The sequence below is a fragment of the Balaenoptera borealis genome, assembly GCF_965194805.1.
Source record: "Balaenoptera borealis genome assembly, chromosome: 3".
In the NCBI taxonomy this organism is placed as follows: Eukaryota; Metazoa; Chordata; class Mammalia; order Artiodactyla; family Balaenopteridae; genus Balaenoptera; species Balaenoptera borealis.
Genome location: NC_138866.1, coordinates 174,994,092 through 175,015,619, shown reverse-complemented (window position 1 = coordinate 175,015,619; position 21,528 = coordinate 174,994,092). Strand labels below are relative to the sequence as shown.

The following is a 21,528-nucleotide window of genomic DNA, read 5'->3' as shown; positions in this document are numbered from 1 at the left end:
AGATGAGGCACTCCTCCCTTCCCAGCGGTGTTAACATTTCAATTGAAAGGTGATCTAGTAAGGTGGTTAAAGGCATAAATATATTTTGAAACCAATGTGCCAGGCTTCATAATCCAAGTTTCATCATTTATACCATGTTTGACTTTGGAAAAGTTACTAAACATCTCTGTGCCTCTGTTTTCTTGTCTAGAAACATGGATAAGTAATAATGCCTTATGAGGGCTGTGGTGAAAATTAAATGTGTTGTTAATTTTTAAGTGTTTAGAGTGTGTGTGGCGAACAGACGCTTCTGTGTAAGTTTTGGCTGTTATATCCTGCCAGGTCTTAGTTAATGCAAATATCAACATAAAATGGTTCCACTGATTCTGACCATCACAACATTCACTCTGTGTCCTTGACAAGCCTGTGCCTTCATTTAAAACTCACAGCAGACACAGAAAAGTGGAATCATGCTTCATAAAAGAGGAAACCAAAACAGAGGAAGGGAGTAGCCTTCCCAGAATCAGCAGGTTTGTCAATGCTGGACCCGGGCCTTGAGCCCACGTCAGCCTGGTGCCCAGGCCATGGCCCTTCCACTGGGCTCCAAGTCAACATAGGGAGACCCCTCGGACATAGTCCTCAGTGTATCTCAGGGGTTTTCCATTTTAGTCTCACACAAAACTGCAAGAGAACTTATATTTTCCTAAGTGTGTTGCATAGAGAAGGAAATAGAGGCTCAGAGAGAAAGCAATTTTCTCAAGGTTAAACATCAAGCAACCATAGAGGAGGCATTTGAACCCAGGTCAACAGAATTCCACAAGCCCATGCCGTAAGTTCTTCACTGTGCTGCTTCCATCTATGTTGAATTTTTAACAAAAGTAGATTTGCACTAAATTTTATGTTCTGGTATCTTGCTCTTTTGCTTAATAATAAATTGGGGACTTCCCTGGTGGCGCAGTGGTTAATAATCTGCCTGCTAATGCTAGGGGACATGGGTTCGAGCCCAGGTCCGGGAAGATCCCACATGCCGCGGAGCAACTAAGCCCGTGTGCCACAACTACTGAGCCTGCGCTCTAGAGCCTGTGAGCCACAACTACTGAGCCCGAGTGCCACAACTACTGAAGCCTGCACGCCTAGAGTCCATGCTCCGCAACAAGAGAAGCCACCACAATGAGAAGCCCGCGCACTGCAACAAAGAGCAGCCCCCACTCCCTGAATCTAGAGAAAGCCAGTGCGCAGCAACAGAGACCCAACACAGCCAAAAATAAGTAAATAAATAAGTTTAAAAAAATAAATAAATAAAATTGCAAAAAAAATTAAAAAAAAAAAAATTGGAGACCTTTTCCATGCCAAAAAAAAAAAAAAAAAAGTCCTTGTCTGCTAATTCCATCTTCTGGAACTACTATGTCTGGGTCTATTGATATTGACTGGTTTTTCTCTTCATTATGAGTCACACCTTTTCCTGCTTCTTCACACGTCTAATTATTTTTATTGAATGCTGGACATTGTGTATGCTACATTGTTAGACGTCTGGATTTTATCTTCATTCAAAAATGTTGAATTTTGATTTGACTGACAGTTGAGTTGTTTGAGGATTAGCTTGATATTTCTGAGACTCATTTTTTTTTTTAAACATCTTTATTGGAGTATAATTGCATTACAATGGTGTGTTAGTTTCTTCTTTATAACAAGTGAATCAGCTATACATATACATATATCCCCATATCTCCTTCTGAGACTCATTTTAAGCTTTGTTAGAGTGAATTCAGTTTGGCCCTACTACTAAGGTATTACATTTCTAGAGTCTTTATTGAATTACCCAGGGGTTTAACAAGGTATCCTCACTCTGGCTGGATGGAATTTAAATGTCTTCCTATCCTATGTGAGACCTAGGAATTGTTCACCTTAAAAAGCTTCCTTGAAGTTGCTTATTTCCTGACTGTATAGAGTTTTTCTCTTTACATGTAGAGCTCAGTATTCAGTCAAAGACTCAGGGAACTTCTATGCACATTTCTGGGGTTCTATATAGCTTCCTCTCATCTGTCTTCTCAATTCAGTAAGGCCTCCATGATCTGCTTAGGTTTCCCCTGGGAGCTGTCCAAAAACTGCCTCCAGACAAAAAGCTAGAAGAATCATCAGGGTGACTTCATTTGTTTCCCTTACGTCAGGGACCACAGTCCTTTGCTGTCTATTTTCAACATCTGAAAGCTTTTACTTCACCTATTGCATCCAGTTTTTTAAGTTACTTACAGTGAGTGGTCTAGTCCAGTATCATTTATTCTGTCATGACTGTGGGCAAAAACCCTACTTAATGGTCTGTGTCAACCTTGACCCCAATTTCCCTTTACCCTAAGGACATAGAGAAACAGCAAGATTTTTCCTCCCATTAATCTTTTATCTATTCTTGCTATATGGAGCTGTGTACTTGCTGTCAGGGCTCTGCAAACAACTTCATCTGAAGCATTCTAACCAGGCCGTGAAAATGATAGATAAACCTGGGTATAACCACCTAGGGAGCCGACCTGTGTACTCTTAGGGAAGAAAGAGATATGAAAAGCGAGAGAATGAAGAGGAGGAAGAGCAAAGGGAAGAGAAAGAGGAGGAAAATAAATTACAAAAGAACAGAAGACAAGGAAAAGAACAAGAACTTTACATCTCCATAAATTAAGTTTTTCAAAAGAATAAGAACACTTATGCCTCGGCCCTGAGGCTCACCAGGATCGCTGTGAGCAGTAGGGGCTAGAAAAGGGGCCAAAATATGTCTTTTGGATCATTGCATTTTCTCCCTTTTGCAAGGAAGGGCATATTTATGGTAAGAAATCCTTACAGGGCTTCCCTGGTGGTGCAGTGGTTCAGAGTCCGCCTGCCAATGCAGGGGACACGGGTTCGAGCGCTGGTCTGGGGGGATCCCACATGCCGCGGAGCAACTGAGCCCGTGCGCCACAACTCCGGAGCCTGCGCTCTGGAGCCCGCGAGCCACAACTCCTGAGCCTGCGTGCCACAACTACTGACGCCCGCGCACCTAGAGCCCATGCTCTGCAACAGGAGAAGCCACTGCAATGAGAAGTCTGTGCACCGCAAAGAAGAGTAGCCCCCGCTTCTGCGACTAAAAAGAAAGCCCGCGTGCAGCAACGAAGACCCAATGCAGCCAAAAATAAATAAATAAATAAATAAAAGAAATCCTTACAATAAGACAGTGAAATGTGATGGTGATAGTGAAAATATTCTAACTTAATAAATTTTTAAAAATGCAAAGTTATCAAATGAAGACAACGGATTTTGGCATTGGAGTGAAGAGGTATTGAGTGCTGGAGACATCAGTTGCGACTTGAGCCTGTTTCTAAATAAGTGTTCTAGCTGCGCTGAATAATACAGTCAAGGCAAAATGGCTCCTCTCAGCTTCCGTAGCAAAAACGGCTCACTGTGTGTAGTTTACGACAGCAGTAAATAACCCATCCTGAAAGACAACAGGGATTGAGTTATTCCTTCTTACTTGTATTTCTGATTTCTTACTTGCATTCCAGACTTAGCTCTTTGGAAACAAAACCCATACTGTTGCCAAAGTTGCTAGAGTTATGCTAGTTATCAAAAGTGATGGTATTTTTTCTGACAAAAGACAGCTGGAAATTTAATGTGCTTTTTTTGTTGACGTTGTAGTTTTTTGTTTGTTTTTGGCTTAGTGGGGGGAAAAAGTGCCCTTCTTCGGTAAAAAGCCTCAGCAATTGGACTGAACAGTCTGGGAACTGCAGGGAATTTCCTGGGAGTGTTTTTCTACCATTTTTCAGGGACAAGCAAAATCTAAAACTAGTTGTTTCTTGTTTCTCCTTTTTTGTTAAATTGGGTCACTAAGGCAGACCAGGAGTTGAAGATGTGAAACGATGTCTCAAAGTACAGCTATTTCAACGTGGCCATTGGCAGCAGTTTAAGTGACCAAATACATGCATGAGCTTCTGACATTAGCTACATGAATGCTTTCTCTATTTGGAGCTGAGAAAAGAAAAGCCTTCCCTAAAGGACAATTTCAAGCAAGAATTTCTTTTAGCCACCAACACGTGTGTTTGCTGGATCTTCCTGGTCGGTCCACCCCTCTCCTTAGTAAGTGAGAGGAGCTCGGAAGGAGGGAAAACTCATTGATTCTAAACTAAGGCTGGGATCACTGAAGATGTGGGAGCCGGTCTGTACCTGCGGGGGTGGGTGCATTTCCTGATCCATACCCTCAGAACGAGGATCTGAAGAGAGCAGGGGTATGCCGGTGCCTCCTGTCTCTAACGCGTCTGCGACCGGTGGCACCCTCACGAGAATGATGCCTGTGCCCTGGGGGAGCTGGAGCACACAGCGGCCACGCCATGGCTGGGCTCAGGCCCTGATGAGTGCCGTTCAGTTCCTGACTTCCATTCTGAAGTCCAAGGGGGAGAGGAGCCAGCTGGGATAACCTTGCCAGTGGCAACACCAGCAGCTGACAGTGGAAGGGGAGGGTGGTATCTTCAGGTGGGGAAATACATGAAGACAGAGAACACCATGGGCAGTGCCATCTAAGTATTTATAACCTCATGAGAGAGAGAGAGAGAGAGAGAGGCACACGCTCTCAGGCAGCATCCGTAGACAGAGAAAGGAGTCAGAAGTCACTGTCTCAACGCCTTCAGACATCAAAGAGCAAAAGTAATGAAGTTAAGAAAAGTGTTATGGGCTGAATTGTGTCCGCTCCCCGCCACACCCCAGCCCAGACATTCATATGTTGTAGCCCTAACCCCCAGGACCTCATAATGTGACTGAATTTGGAGATAGGGCCTTTAAAGAGGCAATTAAGTTAGAATAAGGCCATTGGGGTGGGACCTAATCCAATCTGACTGCTGTCCTTATGAGAAAGGAGATTAGGACACACAGAATATAAAAAAATTAATAAATAACAGAAGCCTCAATCGAATGGAATCAGGAGACCAGCAGGGGGAGCTCTCACAGCCAGCGACGATAGCAGATCCCAACAGGAAGAAGAAAGACTCTGCCTCTTTCCTGGCAGGGCTCAGCCAATGAGAAGCCACAGATTCTTTGTTTACTGTAGCCGCCACACCCACTTCCTTTTCCTCCCTATAAAAGCATCCTCCTTCCTTTGCTGTGCAGGGTCTTACACACGCCTCACCATGGTTGTGGACCCCAAACTGCATTTCTCTGCTGATCCGCCAGGGAATTCCTGAGGGTAGAGAGATTTGGAGCAAGAATTTAAGAATCCGACCAGCCTGAGTTTTGAATCCTTGCTGTATCACCCTCAAGTTCACAAACTTCTCTTCATCTAAGTTTCCTCAACTAGAAACTGGGGGAAATAATAGCACTGCATAGGAGAATTGAGGAATTTGAAAAATTGTGCAAGACGTGATCCTCAAACTTGTTTCTTTGAACCTTAAGGTCTGATGGCGGTTTTTCAGGGCTTGCTAAGTGGGTGGAATGTCTTCCACTAAAGCAGACCCATCCTTGTGTCTCCGTCCCACATACACTGGGGTTCCAGAGAGGAGTGAGTCGTGGGAAAGGGCCATGCAGCTGGCATTAGACAGTGACAGCCACTGTCGTGCCCACCTAGCATGAGCATGCAGGGACAGGGCAGCTGGGACTAGTACTGAAACATGGGTCACACTGGTGGCCCCAGCCCGTTGGCCCCAGGGCATCAGGCAGGAGAGCTGGCAGACGCGGAGAAGGCCTCTGCCCCCGGACCACAGACATCGCAGACTCACTCTCCTCCATCTCACAACCACGTGTGCAAACTGAAGTTGATTGTGGTTCAGCAGGCAAAGTGCTGCTCGGGGATGGGGTGTGTCTGAAACCATCAAAATCCTAGTTTTCAGACTCACAGACATAAAGAGCCGACTTGTGGTTGCCAAGGGGGCAGGGAGAGAGATGGACTGCGAGTTTGGGGTTGGTAGATGCAAACTAGTACATTTAGAATGGATAAACAACAAGGTCCTACTGTATAGCACAGGGAAATATATCCAATCTCGTGAGATAAACCACAATGGAAAAGAATAGGAAAAAAGAATGTGTATATGTGTATAACTAAGTCACTTTTCTGTACAGCAGAGATTAGCATATTGTAAATCAACTACACTTCAATTTTTAAAAATTGGAAAAAATTATTATTATATATGTGCATATATCTATATATATATCCTTTATCTAACCAAGACTTGAAAAAAGGTGAAGTTAATGCTCAAATGTAGTAACCATATGAGCCTAGTTTTCTGAGATAACAACTCCCCTATATTCTCTGTGCACTTTATTTATTTTCTGTTTTATAAGTCCTACCGCATATGACTTTTTGTAAATTTCTTCAACCCCTTTAATGGGAAGATTCAGTTTAAAATTGTCAATAAACACTGCATATGAAATCAATCAATCAATCCTAGTTTTCTCCCAGAGAGTTTCGTGACCTCAGTCACTCATCTGTCAAGTGTGTATGTTGGACAAGATGCTCCCTAAGGCCCTTCCTAAGGGTTGTTTTATGCTCACATGTGCAGAACAGCAGCTAAGGGGGAAGGTGGTCAGGTCTGGCCCAGGACAGGATGGAGCCGGCCGGCTTCTCTCCTCAGCCAGGAGGGCGGCGGGTCAGTGTCAGCGTATCTGTGCGTCCCGCCCGCCCAGACCCGGCTCAGAGACGCGTAAATGCTCCAACGGGGCAGGAAGACCTTTGCCTGGAAGCCGGAGGGACGACGTGCTGCTACCAAACCACTAGCTCTGTCAAGACTGTGTCGCCGCCAGTGGGTGACCTGGACAGAATCTATGGGCTCCAGACAGCGAGCAATACCAGCCTCCCAGGTGGGGTTCGGCCCGAGCACCCGAACCCCACTCTGTGCTCGAACGCCCACCCCCCTGCCTGCACCCAGGCCCAGCACCGACGCAGAAGATGTGGAGCAGGTCCCCGGCACACACACACGGCATGCGTCCACACGAGCGCCCGGTGCTCGGGACCTGGGAATTGAGCTGCACGGCGTCCAGGCCGGGGGCTCCTCTGAAATCCCTAGCGGAAACCAGAGGAGGGGGAACAGGTCGTTTACAGTGGACGGCAGCTGGCGTGAGCATGCAGGGGCTGCGTCCGGAGGCGTGTGGGATCTTAGTTCCCTGATCAGGGACCTAACCTGCACCCCCTGCAGTGGAAGCGCAGAGTCTTAACCCCTGGACCACCAGGGAAGTCCCTGGTCTCCAGACCTTCTGACGCTGGCAGCGAGGCCTGGGGCAAGGAGGGGGGACACTTCTTACCAGTGTCTTTGAGAACGGTGAATAGGAGCTGGTGCCAGAGGCCTTGATTCTGCCACTCTGATGACCACAGTGGGAAGACGTGCAGGTGGGCAGGCACCTGCTCAGGAGAGAAAGCAAATCTGTCTCCAGCCCACAGGTCTCCGAGGGTCAGGGCCTTGCTCACCTGGTGAGGAGTCAGGCTCTTCCCCATCAAATCCACGGCCGGGCTGACATTTCCACACGTGGCCGTCACCCTTCAAGGCTGTCTTCCTTAGACTGAGCAGAAACCCCCGGCCGTGGAACTGGCCCTGACCGCTGGCTGAGGCCCTACCCTCTGGAACCCGGGTGGCACTTACCCCACCGTCCATCTTCTCCACTCAACCCTTCAGAGTTCAATTCCCCAGGCCCTCCCAGCACAGGAGAAGCTGGCGCCAGTGCTGAGGCGGACAAGACAGAAGGTCCTTTGTTTCAGAGAGCTCACAGCGGGGAGGGGATGAACAGCTTCTGGTTGTTATTTGGCCACAGCAGCAAGGATTCATCAGAACTCGTTTAGGACCCATTCTCACCGGTCAAGAAGGACTGAAATCCCTGAGCCCCACGCTCTCTGACACCCCAGCAAGATCCCCTTTGCTCAGAGACGCCCCCTGGCAGCTGTCCCTTCCCGAGCGCAGCAAGTTCCGTTTTCTGTTACAGGAGGGAGAGGTAGGCTCTAAGCCCAACAGAAGCAGCGGGTGCTCTCAGCCGATGGCAGGCAGAGAAATGACCAAAACATGAAGGCCAGCAGCGAGCTGAGGTGGCAGGGAGGGGTCAGTGCGATTCCAGAGGAGGCGGCAGAAAAGGCCGCTGAAGGGATGACTTCTGAGCTGAGACGTGAATCATGAGGAAGCAGCAGCCAGACTGAGACACCCAGTGACAGCCATAGCCTGGGCATATTTTGAGCTAGAAAATGTGCCTCAGACTTAAGAATGAGAATTCGAAAGTACAGAAAAAGAAAACCACGGTCCAGCAGGACCCCTGCAGGCCAGAGGACAGGCCGTGGCCTCAGGGGAGGGGACGGCTGGGGCCACCTATGAAATCCCCAGAGTCCAGACTCTCTAAAGCACTCAAGCTGAGACCGGATGGGAAGGGCGCCACTGGAAGCCGAGCCAACGCTTCGAAACAGCCATGCCTGGAGCCCGCAGGATGCTGTGAGCAGACTGGGCCCGCCATTTGTGTGGCATCTGGATTTAGCAGCTACAAAAGTAACAGTCCTATATGCCGCTCACGCTGGTAGGTATTGCTAAGCCTTCTTAAAAGGCTCAAAGAGTGCAGCTGTCTCCCCGCCAAGGACAATGCTCTGGAGATGCCGGTGATGGGTGGGACCTGCCCACGAGACGGTCTTAGGGGCAGCTGGAGACAGGCTGGGGCTGATGCTACAACCTTTACCAAGTCACTCTGCCCTCCTGACTTCAGCCCATCTGGAAACTGTGGGGACCAGGTCTGCTCCATCCCATCAGGGAGCTGCCCAGGGGATGGGTGAGAAGAAAGCTCTGTGAGTTGGAAGCACCTAATATGAGGGAGCAGCGTTATGTTTCTGGGGGAAAAGCTATGTTTGAGATACTGTTCAGACTTCCCTGGTTGACTTCCAAAGTCTTTCTTTCATGTTTGCATGTGCATCTCTACCGAGGGGAACGTCTCCCTAGCGCTGGGCCTCAGCAATGCCCAGACGGAAGGAAGGAGTGGGGAGAGGAGGTATGGAGGGGGGAGGGGGAGAGGGCTGATGGGGAGGGCAGGCACGGGGAGGAGGGACAGGATTCCTGAGTGGATCCCCTTTCCTTCTCCATGTGTACCCAGATCCCACACACATTCCTTTCCTTAAGTCACCCTCAAGGCCGGCTCTGTCTCGGTTCTCTGACCTCCCTCCTTCCCTCCGGGGCCACACTCGGGGTGCGGAGGGATGTGAAGACAGGGGCCAGGGAGCTGAGGCGCCGAGGGCCATGCCAGGTCCTCGCTGTGAGGGCAGCAGGGTGGGCTGCCTTCCACGGGGTGGCCACAGCAGGCCTCTGGGACAAAGTGACATCTGAGGGGCATCGGAATGAGAAGAGTTTCTCATGCAAATCCGTGGGGAAAACGTGCCAGACAGAAATCACAGCTCAGAGAAAGGTCCTCAGTCGGGACAGGACTGGGTGACAGGAATCCCCTGGATGGAGGGGGCAGTGGAAAGGGGGTGCAGACGGATGTGTTTACATCAGGAACACGGTGCATCCCGTCCGGTCCTTTTCCAAGGAGCACTGAGCATTTTCTGTATTTAGGTTTTGCACGTCTCTGAGATTCCTGGAGCTGCGGCGGCTTCCAACAGCAGAACTTGACTTTCTCATGGTTCTGGAGGCTGGAAGTCTGGAATCAAGGCATCCGGCCACGTACTCTCCAAGCTCCAGGGAAGACCCCCTTCCTTGCCTCTCCCACTCCAGTCTCTGCTGTCACCGTGTGGCCTTGTCCCCATGTCTCTGGTCTCCGTCTCCTTAGAAGGACACTGGTATTGGATTCAGGACCCACCCTAATCCAGTGCGACCTCATCTGCAAATACCCCTCTCCAAACAGGTCACACTTGCAGGTCTGAGACTGGAATAAATTTGCGGTGGGGGGAAGACCCAGACACTATAGCACTTTTCTTGACAGGTTTCTCCCTGAGCAGGGGCACTGGGAGGCCTTGGGGTGCGGTGGTTAAACACAAGCTCTACGGTCTGGCTTCCTGGCTTCCAGGCTCTACAGCCTTGTGAGTGGGCCCAGGCAAGGCTGTTCTCCTCTCCAAGCCTACGCACTCCTGTCTGGGAATAATCATAGTAGCTACCCCCTCAGACTACGGTGAAGATTACGTGAGTTAACATATGCTAAAAAAAAAAAAAAGAAAGAAAGAGAAACGTATGCTAAGTGCTTCAGTTGCGCTGGGCACATTGCTAGGACAATGCTTGTGTTCTTCGGTTGCTTATACTTTGTTGCAATTTTGAATGGCACCTTTTCTCTATTATATTCTCTAATTGGTTATTGCCGGTGACTTGGAAAACTATCAATTTGGGTATAGTGATCTTGTACCTGCCATCCATTAGAATTCTTAGTAACCATTTTCCAGTTGCTTCTCCTAGATTTTCCTGGTAGTAATCACATTAGTTTCAAGATACTAAAAAATTACTGAAGTATGACATTAACTAAATGATTGTAGAGCCCCATGAACTGACATTCAAGAAGCACCTTCTACACATTCTTCTCTCCAGAGACTCTGCTTCATTCCCCAGACGTGATAAAGACACGTGTCTACTTTCTTGTCATGTCAGAACCATTGTCCAGACCAAAGCAATACAGCTTTACGAGGGCAGGGGCCACGGGTTTGAGTCCTGATCTATCCCCATTATGGGCAAAGCCTGGTAGATACAGGTGCTCGGTGTGTTGACTAACTTCATGGACAGATAATCTCCAATCAAAACGACTGACAGGGGAAGAGAAGATCCTTCCAGGCTGTCACGCGGCGAGAACGCTGTCTCGTCCCCTCGTGCTGGCCGCTCCTTCCCACGTCTGATCCGTGACCAGCACCCAGTCCTTCCCTTCGTTAGGTACCAAGGCAGGAACCACACTCCCCGTGCAGTGCTGGGATGAAGATGCAGAAACTCTCACCTGTGAGCCTCCTTGTCCCCATACTTTCAGCCGTCAAAAGTCAGATGGGAAGAGCTAGGTGCACGCGCAAAGCTGAGCTACACACAAGTATAAGACATAAAAGTCACACAGCTTAACAATGACGGCCCGAAACCCAGGCCGAGACCAATGGGGCTGGCCCCAGATCTAACAGGGCTGTGAAGAAAATACTTTGAAAAAATGAAAAATAAAAGCAGAATTAAACCTTTTTTGGATTCCCAATCATAGGGTCATCTGGTATCTTTTTCCTTACAAAAGTGCATGCTGGGAAACACTTTTTTGTGTGGACTCATTTTTTTAAAACAGGAGTTAAAAAAAAAAAACTTGTTTGATTTAAAAAAATAGAATCAAGGCTTCCCTGGTGGCACAGTGGTTGAGAATCTGCCTGCCAATGCAGGGGACACGGGTTCGAGCCCTGGTCTGGGAAGATCCCACAGCCGCGGAGCAACTAGGCCTGTGAGCCACAACTACTGAGCCTGCGCGTCTGGAGCCTGTGCTCCACAACAAGAGAGGCCACGATAGTGAGAGGCCCGCGCACCGCGATGAAGAGCGGCCCCCGCGTGCCGCAACTGGAGAAAGCCCTCGCACGAAACGAGGACCCAACACAGCCAAAAATAAATAAATAAATAAATAAATAATCCTTCCCTAAAAAAAAAAAAAAATAGAATCAATGCACATTAAATAAAAACTGATATTAGGAAAGTTATTAAAAATATGAGGCTGGGGCTTCCCTGGTGGCGCAGTGGTTGAGAATCTGCCTGCTAATGCAGGGGACACGGGTTCGAGCCCTGGTCTGGGAAGATCCCACATGCCGCGGAGCAACTAGGCCCGTGAGCCACAACTACTGAGCCTGCGCGTCTGGAGCCTGTGCTCCGCAACAAGAGAGGCCACGACAGTGAAAGGCCCGCGCACCGCGATGAAGAGTGGCCCCCACTTACCACAGCTGGAGAAAGCCCTCGCACAGAAATGAAGACCCAACACAGCCATAAACAAATAAACTAAAAAAAAAAAAATACGAGGCTGTACAAATGAAATCCAAGGCACCTCGTCATTATTTTACAACGACACGCAGTGGCGGGAACAACCTTGAAGGCACAGCTCCCTTTGCAGCAGTGCACCCGCGGAGCGCCGACGCCTCTTACCTCCAGCTTGTGGGCCCTCTCCCTGCTCATGGCCTCCGAGTGGAAGCTCTGGTTGTTGGCTTCCGCCAGAGAATGAAGACCAAAATAATACTTGGCATAAACACTGGAGGGCACGTTGATGTTGAACTGGAGCAATTCGAGGAGATGTCGCTCCAGCTCGTTCCTGCAGAGAAAGACACAAACGCACAGCTCAGCCGCCGTCCCCACCCGCGGCCGCCCGGGCAGACCGCTGGAAACAGCCAAGTCCACCGGGTCCAGTGCCCGGAAGGATGAGGCCTGATCAACTGGGATGATCACCAGAAAGTCTTCAGGGCGACCCTGACACTGAGACTGAGCGCGTCTGTGTGCGCACGCACACACACACACGCACACACACGCACATACACGCACATACACGGCAGGCTCTGGCCTCACCTCTCCGTGTGAACCATCGGCTCAAACAGGGGGCAGAAGACGCAGTCGAGAGCTGTCAAGTGGAGTCCAGTGAGGGCGGACGGCAGCCTGGAGGACAGGCCTCCCCAAGGCCCGGAGGAGCGTCCTTCCCGGGAGGAGAGGTGGGGACGCGCTGACCGGCTTTCCTCGGGACTGCGGGAGGGGAGGCGGTTCCCAAGCCCCAGCGCACACCCATCACCTGCAGGGCATGTGAGGAGCCGCTGCTGGGCCCACCCGTCTGATCCGGCAGGTCTGGGTGGGCCCGAGAACGTGCATCTCCAACACTCCTGCGAGCTGCTGCTGCTGGGCCTGCCCGCCCGCTCAGAACTACTCAGCGACAGCACCTGGTCCACAAGGGAGCCAACCAGCTGGATGAAGACGAACCAGGGCGGCCAGAATACGCATCTGAAAACTTTCAGGCCTACTTCTCGGTAGTTACTGCCGGGGGAGAAGCGTCCTCAGCGACAGGTCTGTCTGGGAGCACTGCTCCAGGGCCACCTCTCCGGGCAGCACCCCGGGCTCACTTCTGTCCTTTATCACAGTCTCCCCGTCTTGTCTCCTCGGAGCCAGAAACCGTGACAGCTGACGGTGCAGCTTGGCCCCAGCTCAGCACCTGACATGCAGTTGGTGCTCCATAATTACTGTTACTGAAAGGAGCGGACTAAGCTCAGTCTGGGCGGAGGGATCCAGGGAAGGCTTTCCGGAAGTGAGAGCTGACCTGAGCCCCGGAAGCGATCCGCTCCGGCGGGGAGGAGCCAGGTGGGGGCGGGCTGCTTCTGGCGGGGGGGCGGGGCAGCCCGTCTGCTTCCGGCCAGGGGCCCCATCAAGCCGTTCGAGCCTGTCTAACGCTGCTATGACAACAGGGGCGGGAGCACTGAGGCGGCAGGGAGGCCGGGAGGTGAGCAGGGAGGCTGGTTCCCCGACGGAAGCTCCCAGGCAGATCAGAAGCGAGAAACCTCAGCAAGTCGTTATCGAAGGCCTGAGCTCCTGGGAGGGAGAGACCAAGACGTCGCGACCAAGACGTCGCATTCAGGTCATTTAATCGGAGGGGCTGCTTCGATGCAGCTTCGAGAAAGGAGTAAAGCCCCAAATGTGTGTGTTGTGCTAAACTTTACACTTTTAATGACTTTTATTCCTCCTTTACGTGAGATTTAAGAGGTCATCCTGTGAAATACTGGAACCCAGATAAGATTTTAACAAGGTGTGTCAAAAATACCGCTAAGGCAGAAGTGCTCTCTCCTGGACGACCTGGGACCTGCCTGTGCACCGACTGCCACCCTGTGGCCAAGAGGCGCCACTGCAGATCCCATTCTCCAATGCCAGGAAGAAAACCTTGCTTTTAGTATAAACGTTAAGAGAACTAGTCTGCTATTCCTGCCCCAAATGGTATCTAGACACCACTGTCTCTTGTTGAGGGTATAACTAGGATTAAAGTCAAGAGGAATCTGATTTGGAACAAGGTGACGGTTTCCCAGGGTTCCTCAGGGAAAAAACAGCCTTTCTGAATATTTGTTTTCTTGAATGTTTCTGTTTAAGTTGCGGGGGGAATAAAGATTTTAGAGCTGCTGTGTTTTCAAACTAAGGCAAGATTTAGAAAATAAAAATAGTTCCCCAAATTTCAATCTTCAAATGGCAGCAGTACATCCCCCAGGGACATATGACAGCTTGTTATGTGATAAACCATCAGAAAACTAACAGTGATGCAGAGAGAACGGGCTTGATGGATTTACCGCCCTCGAGGGGATAATTACGAATAAATAGTCCTGATGTAAAGCTCTATAATAAATAAATTCAAGTCAATAAACAAAAAATATTTCAGAAATATTTTAGCTCAACATTGTAAAGAAACCCAACTGAACTGATGCCATTTAGCAACTTGCAAATGGAGCTCTAAAATGGGGTAAAGAGAGTTGTTTTCATCACCTAATGGCCTGTCGGCTTTTCCAGAAAAATGGGCTCACTTTAAAGACCAGCCACCAAGCAGCAATCCCACTTCTGGGCACAGACCCCAAAGAACAGAGAGCAGGGCCTCGGGGAGGTATCTGCACACCCGTGTTCATGTTCACGACAGTGTTACTTACAGCAGCTGAAAGGTGGAAGCAACCTACTTACTGTCTGGATGACAATTATCTCAGCAACTGTTTTCACCTTGAAATATAATCAAGAATTTTTTAATATTTTTATTTTATTTTTCTTACTATCAAAAACTTCCTATTTGTCTTACTTTTTATAATAAAGAATGACAGATGCAGGAAGGAGTCGTATGGGTCTGCAGCAGGAAAAGGCTCTGGCAAAAGACCCAAAACACAAACAGGAGCTCCCAGGGCAGCACAAAAATGGGGTGCCCAGCGAACCAGCAACCACAGGAAGCGGGGGCCAGGCTGAGGAGGAGCCCATAGTGGTCACTGAGTCCAAGGACTTGGACGTGGGCCGGGACACAGTGGAACCTGCTGCAGCTCAGAGCTTCCTCAAGGAGGCCAGACAAACAAGCCCAGAAGAATATTAGCAAGAATCGTGTCACAAAGGCCTGTAAACCGTAAGGAACTATAAGGAGTTCAACCTGATTAAGTGTTTCCAAAACAGCTCCTTTCTCCCAAGAGGCTCTGACCCCACGTCCTGTACACCCAGCCCCTGGGGTGCAGCTAAGCGTGAGCTCAGGATGGTGCCCTGAGAGAGGAGAACACGCAGCCTGACCAGGAGGCACAGGGGGACCTCGGGGACAGAACACTCATTTTAAGCAGGTGAACTTGCAAAATGTGACAAAAGCAGTCAAAACCTTCTCTCTGAAACTGAACAGAAACGGGTAACATTTTAGCCCATCTGCTACCTGTCATCGGTTTGCAGTGTGTACAGAGCTGGGATGAACCTCACCGCAGACGGAGAGCAGGAAGGAAAAGGAAGGTTCGCCTAGAATACAGTTTCAGTGACCAGTTTCACAAACCAGAAGGTGTCAGGTGTCACCAGTACCTGTTCGGGACCCACAGGATGAGAAATACAGGTTTTTGCACATCCTATCCGCAACCGTGTCCTTCCTCGGCCAGCACACAACAGACATGCAGTCACATTCACTCAGTCCACGCTGTGCACGTCCACAAAGGGTCGGGTTTCCTCCTTAGAGGCCCCCGGCCGCACTCACGTGTCCTCCACCGTGATGTCCTTCAGGATCTGGCGGTGGTCCACGTTCCACACGGCCTGGTCGTCCCACACCTTGGAGGCCAGCAGGATGGCCCCCAGAGCAATCCGCTCCCAGTTGGCCGGACAGATGTCAATCTCTGCGTACCTTAGAAGCCTGTCGAGGTACACCTGGAAGACACAAGCATGCCAGCGCCCGGTGACCTGCCTTTTTCCTGCTCCACCCCCGCCAGCACACGCAAACCAACTCCCAGCTGTTCACCGCACTCCCCCAGCTCAGCTTTAAACTGGCGCTGACGGCCTGATCACACTTGTTTTAAGAAGTCAAAGGGCTCAACGAGTCTGAGGCAAAATGGGCTGAGAGGCACACTCCGTAAATGGACGTGTGGATGAGGCCAGACCTCAGGACTCCAGGGCAGGAACGTGTTCTAGGAGCCGCGGGTTAATTTCTCACTCTACCAACTGTGACATCAACAGGCATTCAACAAACCACCAACGAGCCAACAAGGAGAACAAAAGTGTGTGAAGGGAAGAAACCGATTTTTTCCATCTGTAGTTGTTTCTAAATTAAACTTTTTATTTTTGAGGTAATTGTAGATTTATAGGCAGTGTTGATAAACCTATTTTTTTCATTATTATGGTAAAATACACATAAGATTTACCACTTAACCATTTCCAGTGTATAGTTCTGTGGCATTAAGAACTGTCACCGTGCTGTGAAATCACCACCGGCCATCTCTATCTCTAGAAGTTTTTCATCTTCCCAAATTGAAACTCTGTACCTATTACAACTCCCCAGTTCCCCTCCCCCAGCCCCTGGCACCCACCTTTCTGCTTTCCGCCTCCATGACTGTGACTACCCTAGCTACCTTTCGTAGGTGGAATCGCAGCGTATTTGTCCTTTTGTGACTGGCTTCTTTCACTGAGCTTAATGTTCCACGTTGCAGCATCTGTCAACATGTCCTCCCTTTTCAAGGCTGAATAATGATCCATTGTATGTACGGACCACATTTTGTTTATCCATCATCCACTGATGGACATTTGAGTGGTTTCCTCTTTCGGCTGCTGTGAATAATGTTGCTGTGAACGCTGATGTACAAGCGTCTGTTCGAGCCTCTGCTTTTGATTCTTTCGGGTATACACCCAGAAGTGGAACTGCCGGATCATATCATAATCTATGTTTAATTTTTTGAAGAACCACCATACTATTTTCCACAGCAGCTGAACCGTTTACGTCCCCACCGGCAAGGCACAAGGGTTACAATGTTTCCACATCCTTGCCAACACTTGTTGTTTTCTGGGGTTTTTTTTTTACATTATTGTCATCCTGAAGGGTGTGAAGTGGTATTTTTAAATGAAATAATTCCAGCTGAAGTTGTAAAATGAAACCGTGTATTACAGGATTTATAAATTGCTATAATTTAGTTTGAAGACAGACATCAGAAATACCCACAAAGCCCGTTGCTTAAGTTGGGTCACAAGATACAAACACCTTTTGAAGTTTCTCTTTGTAAAAAATCTGTTTATTGGTTATGTTTTACACTTTTCTGAACCATGGAATGGTTACTTCCATAGTTTTTTATCAAATATATTTGCAAAGTGAAACTACTGCATCAGAAACAATTTAACTAATCTTCAATACTTCTAGAATTATTCACAGTTTATAATGTCTGTAAAGTATTAGATATTAGGAAATTTTTTTTAAAAAGGCATGCATGGAAAGGAAAATGTTTAAATGAACAAATAAAACATAGATTGTTTTCAGTTAAACAATATCAATGCTCATAGATAGGATGGGAAAAGTTTAAAACAACAAAAAAAAGGAAGAATCCACACCTGTTATGTCACTAGGGCTTTGGGGAAGAGGCTGAACTTTAGAAAGTCCTTGGGAAACAGAGCAATTATCAGATTGGGAGAAGTTTGTTAAATGACATGAATGTGTAAGTAGAAGGGCAGGATAATGCCAGAAGCAGACTAATAATTAGACAACAGAAAGACCCAGGATGAGACAGGTAAACGGGAAGTGGCTCAAACACATGGACCCAATCCATCCTGCAGTGTCTCAACACGGAGGGCTATGGTGACCTAAATGGGAAGGAAATCCAAAAAAGAGGGGATGTATGTATACATATAGTTGATTCACTTTGCTGTACAGCAGAAACTAACACAACACTGTAAAGCAACATATACTCCAATAAAAATTAATTAAAAAAAGAACCAAAGTCAGACTTCAGCTGGTTGAGGACTGACCAGATGGAATGAAATGAGTGTACAGTAAGTAAGACAAAAATTGGAAGGTAAACAACATTCTCTGACTTCATAGTATTCAGGGTCATTATCTAAAATTAACAGTAAAATGATTAAAAAAAACAAAAAAAACACAGAGGGCTGCGCTCAAGGTGAGCCCAGCTCAAAGACCTGGGAGTGACAGCCAGAGGCCACAGGAGGTCACTGGAGGATTCCTGACAGGGAACCAGCACGTGAACTGGGGACACGACGGTGGAGGCCGGCAGGCACATCCCAGAAGTCTCTGAGAAGTGACCCCAACACACACAGAGGGTGGGCTGCTGTGGGAGACCCCAAGGCTCCACTGTGGGCAGCTGGACGGGTGCTGCCCTCTGGCTCAGAGCACTGGGGAAGAGAGCCCGACTCTGGACATTTTCTGTCTGAGACGTCCCAGAAGATGCACGTCAGCAGTGCACGTGCAAGTCTGGAGCTCAAAGGAAACAGCACCGAGATAGAAATTCGAGAGTCCTTGACGTAAAAACAGAATTAAGCCGCAGGCCTGGGTCTGAGGACCTGGAGGGAGGGGCGAGAGAGCCCCGAGAGCCTCTCCTGTTTTCACAGCTGGAGAGGATGGAGCGGCAGCCAAGGAGAGGGAGGAACAGAATCTGGTAGGTTCTGCTCTCGGAAAGTCTTGCCGTAGTTTGGAGAAGAGCCTACAGGGCAACGCTGGGTGTTTGTAAGTGCCTGGGCTAGGCTTACAGAATTACACAGGGCACATGGGATTATGAAACTGAAGTGGTCTTTTCCGAGGATAAAAAATAACATCGAAGCAGCAAGGACCCTTCAGGCAGTGACTGTGTAGATGCAGAGGGACAGGGGAGGAGTGGGTAGGAACAGGGGGTGGAGAAAAAGAATGGGGGGAGGGGGGAGGAGGAATGATCCTTAATGGAAACAAACTCTGGGCAGATGAAGAGCAGTCAGACCACTGGCTGGAAGCACACCTAGTCCCTCCCCAGAGCCTCCCCAGGTTCCCTTCATCGCTAAACCCCAGGCAGAGGGAGGGTCAAAGGTTCCCTCCAACATATACACAATGGAATATTACTCAGCCATAAAAAAGAATGAAATAATGCCATTTGCAGCAACATGGATGGACCTAGAGATTGTCATACTGAGAGAAGTAAGTCAGACACAGAAAGACAAATATGATATCGCTTATATGTGGGATCTGAAAAAAGGGTACAAATGAACTTATTTACAAAACAGAAGTAGAGTCGCAGATGTAGAAAACAATCTTATGGTTACCAGGGGAATGGGGGGCGAGGTGAGGGATAAATTGGGAGGTTGGGATTGACTATATATAAAATAGATAACTAATACACTACTATATATAAAATAGATAACTAATGAGAGCCTACTGTATAGCACAGGGAACTCTACTCAATACTCAGTAATGGCCTATATGGGAAAAGAATCTAAAAAAAGAGTGGATATATGTACATGTAGAACCATGTCACTTTGCTGTACCCCTGAAACTAACAGAACATTGTAAATCAACTATACGCCAATAAAAATTAAAAAAAAAAAAAGGCTCCCTCCAAAGCGGCAGAAGCTTCCTCCTTGGCCAGTCCATACCAGCCTGCTGTCTGTAAAACAGGGCCGATGGTGAAGCCCCAGGGAGGTCTGAAGAGGGGGCCGCCACACTGCCTGCCTTTTCCACTCAAACAGCGGCTTTGCCTTTTAAGATGGAGGGCTGGCACTCAATTGTTTGCTAAATGAGTAAACATGAATGATGGTTCCTTTTCTTAAAAGGTTATTGTTCTGCTTTCAGTGCTTTACTAATGAAAAGTCCATTTTTTCAGTCTTAAAAACCTAGATTTTTATGGCTCATCTCAGATACCAGGTGTTCCTCAGAATGGATCAGGGCACGGTACTAAAGACAAAATAAAAATCCTGAGAAAGAAATTGCTAACATATTTCAAATCGCAAAGACAAAATAGCCAATAAACGGCCAAGAGGTCCTAAGTTTCCCGAAAGGTAATGAAACAGGAAACCATTACTGGGCAAGTCTACCTTATTTCCCCCAAACTAGCCTGGGCGACCCTCCCCTCTGCCCTGTTGCTATGTTTCTCTGCATGCACCGTGGCTGCCTTCCTACCTGTCTCTCCCCCTAGGAAACCACAGGTCTTCTGAAGACCAAGCCCAGCTCTCACACCACCGTGCACCCAGCATCGAGCGCGATGCTGGGTCAGGACGTGGCCCCTGCGTGCTGGCCTCAGGTCTCGGAATTGTGGCAGCTTATGTCATGGCTACAGTCTGGTCATCGTGTAGTTAACTTCTTCCACCTGTGGGGTTTCAGTATCTCTAAGACAGCTCACAGGATAGGGCTCAGATTAGTATCCATAGCCCTTGAGGAGGAACTAAAGGTCCTTGACTATGCTTAGTGATTAAACTATTATTATTTGCTCCCTTTGACTGTTTTCCTTTGCTTCTGCATTTTCTCACTTCTCGGATTAAACTTACTCTTCGGCTAAAGTTTTTCCACAGACAAAAGGCAGGCAGAGGACATGGGGTCGGGGGAAGCACCACAGGGTCCTTCTCCATTTCGACGACACGTGGCATTCCAACCACACTGTGTGGACCTTCGTGGGCGCTTCCGAATGCCTCTCAGGGACAGGAACAGCATTGGTTTGTGACAACCACTGGTGGAAAAAGTAGGTCACTGAACAGAGCTCAGTAATCTTTTCCAGTTTTTCAGATTTTAGTTTTTAATGGTATTTGTTATAGTCAATGAGCAGGAAGAGTAAGCTAATGTTTTAGATCATTGTTTTTATTTGTGTGAAAATTGTAATTCTTCAGGTCAAGAGCCAGGCCAGGCCAAGTGGAATTTTAACTGGACACCGACCTCAGGACCCCAGACTACATATTTCACAAAGGTTGATGACTATTCTCATTCTACCAAGGGGAGAATCAAAAAGATGTGTGACAGGGAATTCCCTGGTGGTCCAGTGGTTAGGACTCTGAGCTTTCACTGCCAAGGGCGCAGGTTCAATCCCTGGTCGGGGAACTAAGATCCTGCAAGCTGTGCAGCACGGCCAAGAAAAAATAAAAATAAAATAGAGTATTTCTTTTTTTTAAAAAAAAGTACAATAAAACTGTACTAAGAGCAGAAAACTGAGGCTGGACCTAACTCCCGATTTTTTAAAGCAGCTGTTATGAACAATCTTCACCCAGATCCCTAAGACTCTATTCTTTTATATATACGAGCTACACAGACCTCTCCAAGCTCCCCAATGAAATAGCTTCTCATTGACTCAGTACAAAAAGAAGGCTACTCAATTTTCTTCTTACTTACTTTACCATAGTTGGTAGATATTAATAGGTACACTAGATAATATTTAAGATAATGTTTGAAAAAAATAATGGGCATCTACCATGTCTGATATTCCACTAGGGCTAACTAAAGGAATTAGATATGAAAATACACTCCATTACTGAGGGAAGGCACTTGTTATGTTGGGAGATAAGGCATTCATAATAAGTGCCACTTAATAGCATGTAATTTAGCAGAACTTGCCAGTGAAGCTATATTCAGAGTCAGCTGTGAGAATTCCCTGGCGGTCCAGTGGTTAGGACTCCATGCTTTCACCACCGAGGGCCTGGGTTTTATCCTTGATCGGGGAACTAGGATCTCACAAGTTGCACAGCACAGCCAAAAAAATAAACAAATAAA

The 21,528-nt window shown here is 48.1% G+C and overlaps 1 protein-coding gene across 2 annotated transcripts in view; it reads right to left on the bottom strand.

The window, feature by feature from the left end:
- LOC309625700 (cyclin-Y-like) overlaps nt 1-15,672 on the bottom strand; it is a 121,754-nt gene extending 106,082 nt beyond the window's left edge. For both annotated transcript variants that reach the window (XM_082385764.1, XM_082385763.1), the window contains exons 1-2: nt 12,423-15,672; nt 12,009-12,171 (exon numbers count right to left, since the gene is read on the bottom strand). In XM_082385764.1, the coding sequence (XP_082241890.1) occupies nt 12,009-12,171; nt 12,423-12,439 (180 nt within the window). In that variant the 5' untranslated portion in view covers nt 12,440-15,672. The remainder of the gene's footprint in view (nt 1-12,008; nt 12,172-12,422) is intronic.
- Nucleotides 15,673-21,528: the final 5,856 nt, after the last annotated feature.